At 40.3% G+C, this 15,303-nt stretch overlaps 1 protein-coding gene across 1 annotated transcript in view; it reads left to right on the forward strand.

Moving 5' to 3' along the window:
- CDH8 (cadherin 8) overlaps positions 1 to 15,303 on the forward strand; it is a 150,640-nt gene that overhangs the window by 52,770 nt on the left and 82,567 nt on the right. The window contains exon 3 of the mRNA XM_088171832.1: positions 2,467 to 2,761. Within this exon, the coding sequence (XP_088027958.1) occupies positions 2,467 to 2,761 (295 nt within the window). The remainder of the gene's footprint in view (positions 1 to 2,466; positions 2,762 to 15,303) is intronic.

Here is a 15,303-nt window from a genome sequence, read left to right on the forward strand (position 1 = left end):
ATGTTTAGCCCTTCATTTTATAGTGTTTCAAATATCAATATTTGAATAGCAAATTGCAATTTTTGCGTTTGATACAATGGAATTTAACTTATTAGGGGAAATGATTAATGGTAATCATAGCCATTTTGATCATTTTAACTGTTGGTATCTCAGTAGAACTGCATAGGTTTTATAGCTCTGCATTAATATTTACCAGAACTGATTTATGAATCATAACTGCTATTGGATATTATGGGTAAAACCCGAGATTACACAGACAGCCTCTTACTTATTAACAAATAGCAAATTCGAGAATGTTTGAGCCTTCTCAAATGTCTGTGTGGGATACCTGTTTTTTTTCTTAAAAGTTCAGATTATACCTTTTTGTTGTGTGGCTGGGTGAGCTGAGATGTTCCCAGTTGCTCTGCTGAGCTGTGGGTGCCCAGACAATGCTGTGACATTACATCACTAACTCTGCTGCCAAAACCTTTGAATGCAATGTTAATGCCATATAGGTTTTATTCAGGGAGCAAACAGATGCTTACATGGTAAACAATCTGTTTAAAACACAGAGTCTGGATTGATTTTTACAGGCTCTGGGGCCCTGAAAATAAGAGTGGTAAGGACAATAATCTTAAAGGCTACAGGAGTTGTGTTAGCTTTCTGAGCAGACCAGACTGTGACACCAACCAGGAGGAGAGGGCAGTGGCTCAGTAAATGAGGAGCTGAGGGCAGGTGCAAAAAGAAAAAAAAGATTGAACTTTTGGAGAAGGGACTGAGCTGTCACTTGACATCTCTGTGTACGTTCCTGTGGGCTGGGTAGGAAGAGTGAACTGGATTGAGTCATCCACACTCACAGCTAAAGTGCTTTGGAAAAGCTGTTAAAACAATGGTGGTGTAATAAAATGCTGCCCAGCGAAACAGAGAGGAGGAGTTTGCACCTCGTGTGGTTCGTGGGAGTTCTGCCATTATTGCCGAGCAGGGAATGCACTGGTGGCCAGGATTTTGTGTTTGCAACAAACCAGATCAGCTGGGAAATCAGCCCTGGCTGCTGCAATCCACTGCGCCCATTGCAACAAACGGAGCTTTGAGCTTTCCCAGCTCTTGAACAGCTGGATTCCTGAGCAGGTGAGGTGGAGGTACAGCTGTTTGTGACCAGTTCTGGACAGAAGGACCTGCAGGGCCACTAGTGACATAACAATCTCCCTGTGGTTTGGCTGGAGCTGGTGTTACAAGGCTTTTTTCCACACCTGCTTTAATATCCTAATGCAAGCTCTTACATTAAATGATGCTGCTGCCTGGCCCTGGCAACCCCTGCCATCAATTGAGAGTAAAATGCATAACCAGCAACAACTTCTGTTGAGCTGTGTGCACAAAATGAGCAAACAGGAAAAAGTCTTTAGCACTGGTTGTAACTCATGTTGCAACCTAAGCAAGTGGTACATATTTCCTTCAGACTGTCCTTTGTGAGGCAAAGATAAATAATAATAGATGCAAGCTACATTTTTAATGACGTTATTCACTTCTTATTGATCATGTTGAGTATGTAGGACCTAACAGTAAACAGAATTTAAACCCCTATAAGTGTGCATTCAAGTTATTATCCTATATTTTTGAATGTGTTGACAGTGATACATATGATCCAACCAATTCACACTCTCACAACTTAAAAATTATTGGCGATAATGTGATATTTAGTATTTGACTCTAAGCCTACAAAAAATCAATAGAAACTCCTTTGGCCCCAGGTTTGTAATAGATAAAAAAATTCTGAAAAAGAATATATTTCTCATACTGCTTCAGTATTATAATCCTTTCTTATTTTTTGAAAAGCCAAATACAAATTTAATACAATTTTTTGTCTGATGGGGCTTTGAGGAGAATGGGAAGATGTATGCAAGGGTTCTTCTACCAGGGCACATTCTTTTAGAATAAAGATCTTAGAACCTTTTAAATTCTGCAAAGGTCTGAGTTGTGATAAAGTTGTTAATTACTGTGGCTGCTATCTGTGACAAGATTCCATAGATGCCAGTGTTCAACTATTTCCAGTCACCTGGAAATAAGATGAAAGTAATAACTAAAAATAAGAAGTTAGATTAAAACATATGTTATGGTTAACCCTTCCCTCACCCTTTGATCTAATAGTTAAGGACATTTTGTACTTGTTAATTTGGGCTGATAATGGTTCTGAAGGCATTTACATTTCAGAATGGGGATTTAAAATATATATAACAGCTGCTTTTTAAATAGAAAGTCTAATTATGCCGATGATTGCATCCATTTTTGATTAGTATGCATACAAATCCCTGCTCTCCATGTGTATTCAAGCTGAGCTATGGATCACTGGTGCTGGGATTGAAGCACAAAGGAACAGCTGACAAAATGTATAGTTAGACCAAAGCAAAAAAAAAAACAAACCCTGAAATTGTATGTGTACATTTTTTTGTCTCTAAAATGCCTTTTATTTTTTCTTTTTTCCCCTTTTAGCTGCACACAGACCTGGACCCTGGCAGCAGCAAAATCAAGTATATTCTGTCAGGGGATGGAGCTGGGACCATCTTTGTCATCAACGACAAGACCGGAGACATCCACGCCATGAAAAGGCTGGACCGGGAGGAGAAGGCTGAGTACACTCTCACAGCCCAGGCAGTGGACAGGGACACAAACCAGCCCCTGGAGCCCCCCTCAGAATTCATCATCAAGGTTCAGGACATCAATGACAACGCCCCCGAGTTTGTAGAGGGTCCCTACCACGCCACGGTGCCAGAAATGTCTCTTGTGGGTACGTATGCCTGAGCAGCCCAGGCTCTCCTTGCTCACAGCTTTGCCAGGAGGCTGTTGAGTTGGTGATGGATAATAAGGTATTTATTATGTTGTTAGCATTCATTTGCATATTTTCAAATCTTTTCTTGGCTGAAGCTTTATTCTGCAGCACAATAGCCGTGTCCCTCAGTAGTAAGGAAATGACTAACAGCTGTATTAATGTGTCTTTGTCCAACAACACTTTAATGGGCTAAATTTATATTTCCCTTCTGACACTGCAGTTAGAGTATTGTTATTGAGAAGGATTTATCAAGATTTGCTCCAGCATGACGCTCTCATCCTATTGATATTTTGTTGATGTTTAATTATCTGTTTGTTGTTTTCCTACTCTTGCAGAGCATTGATACATACTTATTTGTTTTCCTCTAAGTGCAACTGTAATCAGGGAAAAACATTGAAATGAAAGATGCTGTGTCTGGGAATTGATGGTTAGGCTGTAGAGTGGACTTAACCAATTAGCCACAGGATTTGCATGGATGATGGAAGGGAAAAGCAGAGAAAGCTGTGGAAAAAGACGGTGAAAAGGGAAATTAACTGTGTGAAAGGAGAAAGGAGAAGAACATAATCTTCTTAATATATTTTACTTATATTTATTCATTTTGTTGGATTACTGTGAATCTATTTTCTCATGGATTAATATATTAGAATCTTTTCTACATAGTTTGTCCCTGTGTTTGCAAGTGAATGTCCTTACAGAGGCAGATGTTGACACTCCCCATGACACACATCGAGTGCAGCTCATCTGGAGCCAAAGGGAAGCAAACCCACCAAACCAAGAGAATCCATTTCAGTGCAATATAAGAATTCAGCATAAGCAATGGCATCAAAATCTGGCCATGAAAGGCAAAGGAAATTCTAGTGCATTTTAGTGTTAGGTTGAGGATAATGTGCTTTTCAGTGATTTGTCTATGTCTGTCAAAGCAAGGTAATTGAAGGAGTGCCAAGGCTCTCTGTGAAATAAAGCAGCATCCTATCACAAAGTTTCAAAAGCACCACTCACCCTCTCTTCTTTAGCTAAAAGGAGGAGGAATGTGAGGAGCCAGAAGCATCCTCTCACTCACAGCACAGAGAATTACACCGGGCCATTGTCAAAACACAAGCGTGATGTGCTGACTGCATGGTCACACCTGAGGCTTCATCTTCTAAATCAGCTCTCCCCCAACACAATTTCATGTCTTCGTTGTGCTGAATTGCTTGTGCCAAAAATGATACGTGAATTTTTCAGCCTGCATTTCAGTTCTTTTACTAAACCATAGCTTTTATATGTTGAGTTACTTTTAATTATACAGCAGCACAAATGTAATATGGACCTGCTTTCAAAAGATATTTCAGCCAAGCTCTAGGTGAGCAAATGACTTAATTAAATAAAATGAGAATAAAGAAGCCAAACCAAACCTAACCAAAACAGTGTGGAAGAAGGAGGAAGGCAAATTGAATGCTGTCATTCCTTAGGTAAATGGGATTTATGTAGTATTCTAGGAGAAAAAATAGAAAGATATATGCAAGAAAAGAAAAAATGATTTCCGATCACAAAGCCAACTATAAAAATAATTTATATCTGTATATATTTATAATCTGTGATAAAGACATGGCCCATATCCAAGCAGTATTCACTGTAAAAGAGAAAAAAAACCCAAAAAATCCTGAAAACTTTGAAGTTAAAACTTCATTAGGAAATCTTTGTTACAGGGGATTGTGGCAGAAATGACCAATGGCTGGATGTAGTTTAGCAAATAGTGACAGGGCTGGATCCACAGTGAAATGTTTCATCTGTTCCCCAGGCATGCTGGGGAAAAGAGAGACACCAAACTGCCTCAGAAATGACAAAGTTCCACATTCTTACAGTTTGTTAGGCTGCATGGAAGAGTTCTGTCCAAAAGCAAGTGTGTTCTACCAACAAAAAATGGCTGTTACCATTGCTAAAACAACCTCTATGGCAGAGATTTGCTATAGATCATCTGACAGGTCTGAGGTCTATTACTGTAACTCTGAGAGTTTTGCACATTTATCCCTTAGGATCCCTGGCCCTTCCATGTGTTTTACAGGACATTCCTAGGGGTTTCTGAGGTTTCCAAGCTGCTGCTCTACAGAAGCACCAACCTGCACTCCTGCTCTTTGTTGAAAAACAAAATCTATTTCTCTGCTGTTCCTCCAGAACTCAGAGAATGTTCCTGATTGCATTACATGGGACCTGAATGAGTGTAGAGCCTCTGAAGCAGAGGCAGTGGAGTCTGTGTCTTGATCTCTGATGGAACCAAATGTCAAGCCTGGAAAGTGGAAGAAGAGAGTGTTACCCTTTATTAATGTTGCTGTTACTATTTGCTTCTGCTTTCTTCTCTTGACCCACAGGTAGCAACTTCAAGACATGAAGGAAGTGATTCTCTGTAAATTATTTCAAGTTTTTTGAAATTTTTTTAAATCTTCTTAAAATTACATTAACTCTTCTGTAATGTTTGTAAGAAAATTGTCTCCTTTAATAGTTCAAGGAACTTTTATTATTTCCCCCCCACTAAGAGTATTTCACTTCCATTATCCACTCACTTAATTCCCTTAAAGAGATCTCCACCCACTGCCAATTTCAGCCTTGACTTTTGTACAACACAGGCATCACTAGGCAGTGTTCTTACTCAGGATAAAACAAAGTTCTCCTGAACCTTTTCTTTCCTCAAAATGCTTATATCAATTTTCTGCTCTGAAACAGAAGAGGAACTCATATGCTTTCTATATATAGTACTTATGTAATGAGGATGCAGTACAAGGCATTTTATTTTTGGGCCTCAAGGGAAAGCAATGCATGAAATACAGATGAAGGCTTTAACCTTTCATTGTTCTAAGGTTCTAACACGATGCAGTTTTTCTAATAGGCACCTTAGACCTGGTCTTATGTTCCTGGCTAGAAGAGCAGCATTACAGGAATGCCAGGTGTTATTCTGACTATCTGGAACTGGAATGAAACATTATGGGAATGTGGGAATGTGAAAACTGGCTTAAGTATTGACAGAGAGCAGGTTTAGATTAGAGATGAGGAAGGAATTGTTCCCTGGCAGGGTGGGCAGGGCTGGCACAGGGTGCCCAGAGCAGCTGTGGCTGCCCCTGGATCCCTGGCAGTGCCCAAGGCCAGGCTGGACATTGGGACAGTGGGAGGTGTCCCTGCCATGGCAGGGTGACACTGGGTGTGCTTTGGGGTCCCTTCCAGCCCAGTTCTGGGATTGTGTCCCTGCCTGCAGTGTGTGCCAGGCCCTGTGTGTGTGCAGCATCCGAGAGCCGCACGCGGCCACGGCGTCCCCTGCTCGGTTTTTATTCTGTGTTTGTTTGGTGCTCTCTGGAAAATCCTGGTTCTGCTCTGGAACCAAGGGCTCTGCATGGCTCAGAGGATCAGTGCTAGCCGGAGCTCTCTCTGGGAGGAGAGCTGCTCACTTCTCAGCCGTCTCCTCAGCGCGCACTCCCACGCGCGCTCGCTGCCGGCCGCGCCACTGCGCTCGCACTTACTCTGAAATAATTTCTTTCTCTCTCGGAGCAAAGAGACCAGCACATTCCAGAAAAAAAAGTTTTGAGAACTACGTTAATTTTTTTTTTTTACTGTAATTCCCACATAATCTGCCGTAATAAGCCTTGCTCCCCACCTCCAAAAAGACGAATTTGCTTGTGAAAGCTAATGGTGTATATGGAGATGTTCTTTGCTGAAACGGTGCACTTTAATCTTTTAATTATGATATTAATTTTCTTAAAGAATTAAAGATCAAAAAGTGGAATCTGTGGAATTACTTCATTATAGCAAGTATTACAAATAGGAAATAATTTAATTTTTCTGTAAATCTTGTTTAATCACTTTTAAACATAAAAGGGCACACTGGTGTAGAAACTCAGTTAATACCTTAAAAAAAAAAAAAAGGATTTATCTGTGCTTCTGGGAGTAAGAACCCCAAGACTATTTTTTTCCTCTGCCCATTTGTCTATGAGCTCTGCATCTATGCCTGCAATGAAGATAGAATATTACGTAATGAATGAGTAAGCTTAGAAGATCCATAAGGGTAATTGGAACCAGTTGTGTAGCTTATTTAAAGAAGAAAAGAAAGAAAAGAGGAAAGAGAAACCCCACACCCTCCTTTGAGTATGTTCTGTTTCTGTGTTACCTTCTCAGCTACACACATATTCGCTAATTCCCCAAAACACATGCAGAGGTGGCAATGGGAGCCAAAGTGGATATTTGTCTCCTGACAGCAGAGTTTTAGGATCCCTTTTTCAGGATAGGAATGAGGATTGAAATCTCTTGATTTTGCTCTGAGTGAAGCCAGGAGTGTTTAGACAGCGAGTGTCATGTTGAGGGACAGGAGGCGACTGAAGCAGAGTGAAAAAGGTGTTGGTGAAATCAAAAAGGACACAGATGGAAAAAGAACTAAAGCCATAAGGGAAGAGAATTCTCTCAGAGTTTGCCTGAATTAAGGTAAACAGACAAACTTTAATAATCTCCAAATATTAAGGCTTCTCCTGACAGTCATAAAAAAAATTAAGTACATACAGTGGAATTAGGTCTAAAATTGCTCTAGAAATGCTTTTGCCTTTGCCACTTGAAAATAGTAACAATGTGAAAAAGCTTAGAATAATAATATTTTTTGTTCTTAAATGCTTCCATGAAAGGCATTTACTGGAAAGGGTTTAGGCTTTCAGTTGAGTCAGAATATCAATTTTCAGTTTTGGCACAAGCACATCTACTTAGGAATGTTTTCCCTTGAATCAAGGTTTTCCCTTGAATTGAGGTTTGCCCTTGATTACACCACTGCAGGTAAGAAATTCTATCTTTTTTTTTTTTTTTAAGCATTGCAGAGTTCTTTAGTCCAGCCAGGTGTATTAGGACCACACTTTACGTAGTGCAACTTTGCTTTCTGGTTCTCCCAAAGATATTAATCCTCTTCCACTTACAAATTGTTTGCAAAAGGACAAAATCTGCTCCATATGAAATCAACACGCAACATCTGACATGGATAGTGATAAAATAACTTGACAAATCAGAAAATTGTGATGAAAACCTGACCTGAAATGTTATCAAGATCAACCACACTGTCTTGCCAGGGTTTTTATCATTGATTTTTTAAGGCACTGAGCATGACTGTTAAATCAATGATAGTTTGTTACAAAACTGTGGAGTAAAGGGACTGCAGCACAGGGGTCAAGTACAAATTAGCCCAGAGGGTAAATGAATGCAAAGCAGTGCAAAAAGTAAGAGAAAAACCAGAAGATGTTGCAAAATATGGCAACAGTGTAACATCTGTTAAAAAAATATATATATTTTTATGTTGTCTTGTTCCTCTTGTGCACAATCATACGCAGTAGCTCTGGTACTGAGTTTTATGTGAGATTTCTTTGGTGAGTGTGTGTGTTTAAAATGGTCCCACACAACCTTCAGGAAGGGCTCAGGACATCCAACACCAAGGCTGGCTGTTCCTTCCCCTGACTGGCTGTTGAGCCTTGAGAAAACAGTTCTGAGCATGTGCTGCTATTTTTGTGCTTTTCATTCCTCATGAGGTCTGATCAAAAATGTCATTATCTGTCTGTACTGTTCTTCTGAGGTCATTATGAGCTTGAGGACCATGATGAAATTAATATTCTTTAGGGGTTTATAGGCTGATCCTTCAGTTGTCCCCCTCTATGTTGTCCTATTGTACTTAACCCGTTAAGTGACAATGCAGAATTACCAAAATCAGTGGGATTGCTCCAAGTACTTTGTGCCAATGGCAGGTTCTGAAGGCACTGTCTGGTCCTTAGGAGCAAGGCTTGACTTACCTGTGCCAGGTGTGGAGCTATTGATGTGTGCTGCTTTCTTAGACAAACACTGCCTTTTTCCTCTCCCTTCGCTGGCAGCAATTTGTCACAAATTGTCCATTTTTTGCACACATGCATTCCCTTGGCACGAAGGAAAGTTGTGCAGATGACACATAGTGAAGATAAATTCTGCAGGAAAAATCTGCTGGGGTCAGAACTGAAGACAGTTCCTTATGGAGTTCTTCCAAATAGAGAAATTCATCTTTCCATGGTGTTCCTGTTCTGGGATAAGGACAGGTAGACAGAGCTGTCACATGTTGATCATGTAATGGCAGAGCAGAGGAAATTTTGGACAGCCTTAGGTCCTGTGTACCTACAAGAATCTGTCCTACTATGGTTTTTCCTCTAGGCTCCTATCACAGATATCTTGTTCTTGTTGCAGATATTCTGCTTCTGAGATCCTCTGTGGTCGCTTCCATTTGTACATATGGAATGCGTCATCGTGTTTGTGTTGTGTGACTGTGTGAAAATAAGTCTCTGACTCAGCTTTCTGATGCATTCTCTTCTGGTTACAAGTTTAAATCTATTCTCAGCATGGATTTCTCACAATTTCCCCAAATGTAAAATTTTGAAGGAAAAAAAAAAAGGTGTTTCAAAGAGTGGTATGGTTTGGTTTTGCAGGCTTTGAAGTTGTGTTATCTCATTTTTCTAAGCAGCTTGGCTGGTGACATGAGCCCGTTTGCTGGCCAGGGGATGATGCCTAAGTGGAAAACAGGGATGAGAGGAAGTAGAGCAGCACAGGTTCCTGCCAGACTGATGCTCTGTGAAATGACACAGAACTGGTCTGGAGCATGATCTCACCTTTTAACATCACAGGAAAAACAGACAAGGTCTTACCAGAAGGTGGAAAGTTCTAGGACAGAAAATTAAGTTCAGCGTGGTAATATTTTCACAGAAACTTTGATTACTGTAATTTCTATTCCTCTGGCTAGCATGAAGACTTGGCCTTAGAACATCAGAGACCAATACTCCTCAAATTCTTCATTAAGTAGAGAGTGTTAGACCTCTCTGATGGACACACTTGATATTTGGCAAAATGAGATGCAATTCAGAATCCATTTTTTTATTTCTGGCACTGGTCATTCCCCACCCTGCCCTGAGCTGACACCTCTGTCTTTGGTTCAGTGCTGAATGTGCAGCTCTTGTTTTTCCATGCAAACAGCTCACACTGCCTGTGGAGCTGCTGTCAGCACGGCTTCCTTGGGAATCAGCCCTGGGAGCTGCTGGGCAGCTGATGGAGCTGTGTCCCTTCCCTGGGCCCAGAAGGGCTCTGCTGCCATTTGCTGGCCCTGCAGTGGCCTGGGGGGGACAATATTTCAGACCCTGCTTCTGCACCCTAGGTCACAGTTGCTGGCACTCCAGGCTTCACTCTCCCAAACAAAGCCAGCAGAGCATCAAAGCTGCCAGATGATATCAGCCACTTTCTGTTCTCACCACACAAAGTCATAAATGAAAGAATTTCTGCAGTAAACAGCCCAGGCTGCTTTATTATTTATTTTTTTACAATACACCTGAGCATAACCTGAAACTTCCATTGGAATCAAGACTTACAGTACCTTTTTTTCTGCTTGGTAATACGGTGTACAGTGATCATCCAATTTTACTGCCTTTGCCTGGGGACCTCGCAGAATGAATGCTGATGAAATAGTCAATTGATTAGAGACAAGCAGTCTTTCAAAAAGTCCTGAACAGAAGAGGAGCTTTGTCCCACTTCTCTCACAAATATCAATTAATATTCTATAGTGAGGGTGATATCTAAAGGGAGAATAAAAAAAATAGCATGAAAGGAAAACATAATTCTTTAAGCCAAACATAAAATATATTTTACCCTTCTGCTGTTGCCCGTGATGTTTCAAACCGTGTACTAATCCTAACAAACAGCCACCCCGGGGAATTTGCAAAGGAATACCTGCAGGCTCTCTAATGGCACCATCTCATAAGTTGTAGCAAGAAACAACTGCCAGCCTTAAAGCTGAAAAGGCAGAAGGTCCCTTCTTGTTAGATCCACACAGGTAAACCCAGGTAACATCAGCCAGGATAATTGCCAGGGAGGAATCCATATCCCTAAATCTGAATATGCATTTCTGTCGTAAAGTATTTCTCATTCCAAAATGTTATGTTAAAGAGGCAGCATCAGAGTTCCAAAACAATTAGTTTATGCAGACAAGCAATGGTGGAATATGCAGTTGATTAGATTTCCCAGGCATGCTTCCCCCAGCCCTCATTCTACAGCTGCGAGGTGTGGGGCTGCCAGCTCGCTCCCTTCCCTGCATGTTCACACAGCCTTTTCCTCCAGGCACAGCCAGCTCCTCTCATACTTCTGCAGTCACACATTTGCATACAATATGTTTTTCCCATTTCCCTCTCGTGATAAAATGTCCTTGAAGCAGCACATGAGCAATCTGAACAAACATTGTTGTGTTACATGTGGTAGGTCATGCGTTTGTGCAGAGATTTTGGCTCCTACATGTACTGCATGGCATTAACATTCTTTAAAGGTTTCATTAACCTCCTAAGGTATCTGCTCCAGAAATTGCATTGAGGAATAGGTAACATTTGGGAGAAACAGTCTGGATACCCCTTCTGCTTATGGAACTAAACATCACTCAGTGTATCAAAGGTATGAAAGGATTATTTTTCTGTTGGAACCAAGAAACAGCATGCATTTTCCTGCATGGTACTACATAATTTATTATAGACCAAACTGTTAGATTCTTTCAGATTCTTTCATTGAGACAGATTTTTAGGTGCTAAAACCTTTGGTTTAGATTACCAGTTCTTTAGGGTAGCATCTGCTGTTTCCTATAGATCTATAAAGTACTGAAAAATCTCTTTTCGGTGCATTTCAGTGAGATTACATTCAACTACTTATATAAAACACAGCTTGCTTTATATAAAGCAAGCAAGTAATGTTTTGTAACTCATGTTTAATATTAAAAACAAAATATGAACTGTATCAGTTGCAGTTTATTTCAGAAAGTGTTTACAGGTGTCTATACGAGTATATAAGTGCACACAGGTGTTTAGACAGAGAGATAGATAAGAGAAAATGGCCTTAAAGTGCTGCAGGGGAGGCTCAGGGTGGACAGCAGCAGGAATTTCCCCATGGAAAGGGTGGGCAGGGCTTGGCAGGGGCTGCCCAGGGAGGTTTGGAGTGCCCATCCCTGGAGGTGTCCCAGGAAGGGCTGGAGGTGGCACTCAGAGCTCTGGGCTGGGGACAAGGTGGGGATGGGGCACAGCTGGGACTCCATGGGCTGGGAGGGCTTTTCCAACATTATTGGTTCTATGATTCTTGGATTCTATGATAGAATTTAATGTAAACAAACCCGAAATGGTTGCAAGGTTCTCCTTGTCCTGTTTGGTGGAGTGTCAGCTTGACATGCTTGCAGTTCCTGGAGGGCTGGAATTAGAGAATGGGGGGGCCTGTTTTGGGTACATCCACAAGAGAGAGGAGTCACAGGATTGAAATTTAGGCATCTACATTAAGTGGTCAATTTAATTTCTGTTCCTCTCCAGTCAGCCAAAAAAAGGAGGATTCCAGGAGAGGATGATTCTGTCTTCCCTCCTCCCTGAGGTAGAGCAGGCAGCTGGTGCAGCCAGGTATCTAATTTAGCCAGTTGAGCCTAAAAGTGAGTTGAATGAATAACCTCCTTTTCCTTCTTCCTTACCTTAATCATCATAAACAAGATCATGACAGCATCACACTATTTCACTACTTAGAGTCAAATTACAGCTGGGAAAGACAAATTACCCTATTAGTTAATCTTCCTGTCTTTCTAGGGTTTTCCCTTAGAATACATTATTCCAGCATCCTGTGCAAGTGAGTGAACTCTTCACTGAGGAGGATTCTGTTATTTCCCTTGGGAAGCTATTCCTCCTTGTACAATTTCTCATTGCAATGAAGCTTTTGTTGTTGTTTTTCCTCTTTGCAGAAGATAAAGAGAAGTCTTGTATCTGTGTATTTATATGGTTCTCATCACCAATATACCAGTATTACATCTGTAACATACACAAATTTTATTTCTCATTTCTGCCTCTAGGAATGATTGCATATTGGATTCTGCCATAGAAACAGCAGAATGCATGCTGGCCTTCCTATTTCTCCAGCATGGCAAGCACAGGTTGCCCATTTTTTCCCTTGGTGAACTGTTCCAGCCCATAGTTCCATCCTTTACCTCTGCTTAGGGTGTTATCTATTCAATGCCTCATTCATTTTTCATTCATTAAGGCTCCAGTGGACACTTAAAAAGCAGATTTTCTTTTATTTTTATTTTTTCTTTTATCCTTTCCTCCAAGTGTGGGAATATCTGAAAAACTCACCCAAGCCCTCTGCCATCTGTTCCCGAAGCAGTCCTTGACATTTTCCATGGTTCTGAGGTCCCGTGGGCTCTGTAGGTCAGGCAGCAGCAGCACAATGCAAAGGTAGCACTGCTACCCCTGGGATTTACATCCTCTCCTCCCAGAAACACGGAATTGTGGAATTCCTGGGAATTGTGGAATTCCTGGGCTGGAAAGCAACCTCAAGGACCATCGAGTCCAACAACCTCCTTGTTTCCCTTCTGTCTGTATTTGTTTTTCCTGGTACTTGGCTCTTGGGGTCTCTGGGGACAGACCCTTCCTGCACTGTGAGATTTGATCTACACATTGGACTCCTGGAGCTTTGGCAATGAAGTAGCTGTGAATAATAATAACAATACATTCAAATACAGGTGCAGAAGGTAGGGCTGAAATAATAGCATATGATCTGCAAAGGAACCCTTAAACACTCATGCAACATTCCCACAATTTATATGTGTATGTATTTATATATCTGCATGAACACCAAGATATGCAGTGATTTTTTTATGTGGGTAATTTGCATATGTTAACAAGTTCTGTAGTGCTTTAAACAGATTCCTATTTCATAAACATTTTCTTTATTTGGTTAGTGAAACCTCTAATTCATAGATTTAGTGTCTAGAAATCGTCTCATGCAATAATGCAGGATGATAAGGCTTAAAACTGTGCTTTTGCATTTAAAAAAACGGGCAACAATGAAAAACAAATAAGAATAAGTTCCTTCAGCTTTGAGGCAGTAATAATTTACATGTCAAGAAGTTATGCAGCTTTTTATGAGATTATTGCAGTTTTATTCAATAAAAAATTGTTACCATGACAACAACTGTCATGCTACCTGTGAGATTATAGCAAAGAAGGACAGTGAAGAAAAGGCTTCATTTTGGAAAGAATGCTTATCTGACCTGCTGGATACAAACAATGCTTTGTGTGACCACCCTTGGCTGCAGGGCTTCCATCAGCTCAGCCCAACTCCAAAGCCAGCTGAAGGTTTTGAAGCACAGGATCCTCTTAGGAAAACAAAAGAGTTGGTAAATAATGGTGAGGCTTTGTCATGCAAATCCTCTCCTAATGCCCCATCAGGTTGGTAATGATATCTGCAGAATGAAATGGAGATTTCGCCTGCCAAGATTTGGGAAGATTGGGAGAGAAAAGAGTGAGTGAGACCAAAAAGGGCACCAGAAAAGGAAAAAAAAAAATTTAAAAAAACAAACTCCAGAAGTCTCTGAGAAGATGAGGAAACATGGTCCCACCAGCTTATTTATTTTTTAACTTATTATTTATTTTTACCAGGCATTACAATCTTTCAACAAAATGGTTCTTCACTGAATATGGATTCATGTAAATTCTTGGCACCAACTATGCATTACCTCCTCTAGAACATTCAAATTTGATTTTTTTTGATTTTTTTTCCCAGTACGCACATTTCACTGCCACCAAAAGAATTAGCTTTCCTGCTCTCTGTGGCAGCATATGCATTTTTCTTCCTGACTAATGTGCAGAATCTGTACCCTGACTTGCACATAAAAACACAGCCAAAACAACAGAAAAGCACTAGCTGAGCACACACATCTTATTTTTTATGGTGGTTTTTAATCTTAGTTTGCCAGCAAACACAGGCTTTCTCACCTAGCCATATAAAAATAGTCCTGTTGTTAATTGTGCCTCTGATTGCTGGCCTGTTGTAAAGACAGAGTAAAACAATCTGACACTGACAGAGTAAAACAATCAGCAATGGCTAATGGTTAAAGCACAGGAGAAGTGTTCATTAATTAAAATCTGTTGAATCTCTGTGAAGTCTATATTTATAGTAGTTAAATCCATGTTTAAGGGTCATTAGCATTGCAAAAGTGTACCTGAGGAAAAAACACACAAAGTTTTTTAACAGAGCATCTTATAATTTGCCTCATCTCTCAGAAAAAAGTGGGTTTGGTTACACAAGGTAACTTTAGGTACATAAAGAAAAAACAAACAGTGATTATGTTGTTGGGCCAGATTACATATAACAGCAATATTATTGTAATTAGGACAACAGTGACTTGGACTACAATGGTGGCTTTCTTATAAAAATGGCACCATTTCAAATTTATAGTCTCTGGCTAAATTAGTTTGTTGTAGCATTGACAAAGAAACAAACACAAGCCAAATGCAGTCAAAATTAAATAGAAACCTTAATGTTTGTTTTTCCAAGAGCAGAATGTTGTTTTTCCAAGAGCATTTACTTAAGAGATGCCCTTCCCTGCATTCTCGCAGCTTTTTCATTGCAAAATTTTTATCTTTAAAACTTCGAGCGCATTATGCTTGGAAAAAATTTTATGTAGATGTAGTTTATCACTGCAGTGTCAG

Source organism: Sturnus vulgaris, chromosome 12 (assembly GCF_052056855.1).
Source record: "Sturnus vulgaris isolate bStuVul1 chromosome 12, bStuVul1.hap1, whole genome shotgun sequence".
Lineage (NCBI taxonomy): Eukaryota > Metazoa > Chordata > Aves > Passeriformes > Sturnidae > Sturnus > Sturnus vulgaris.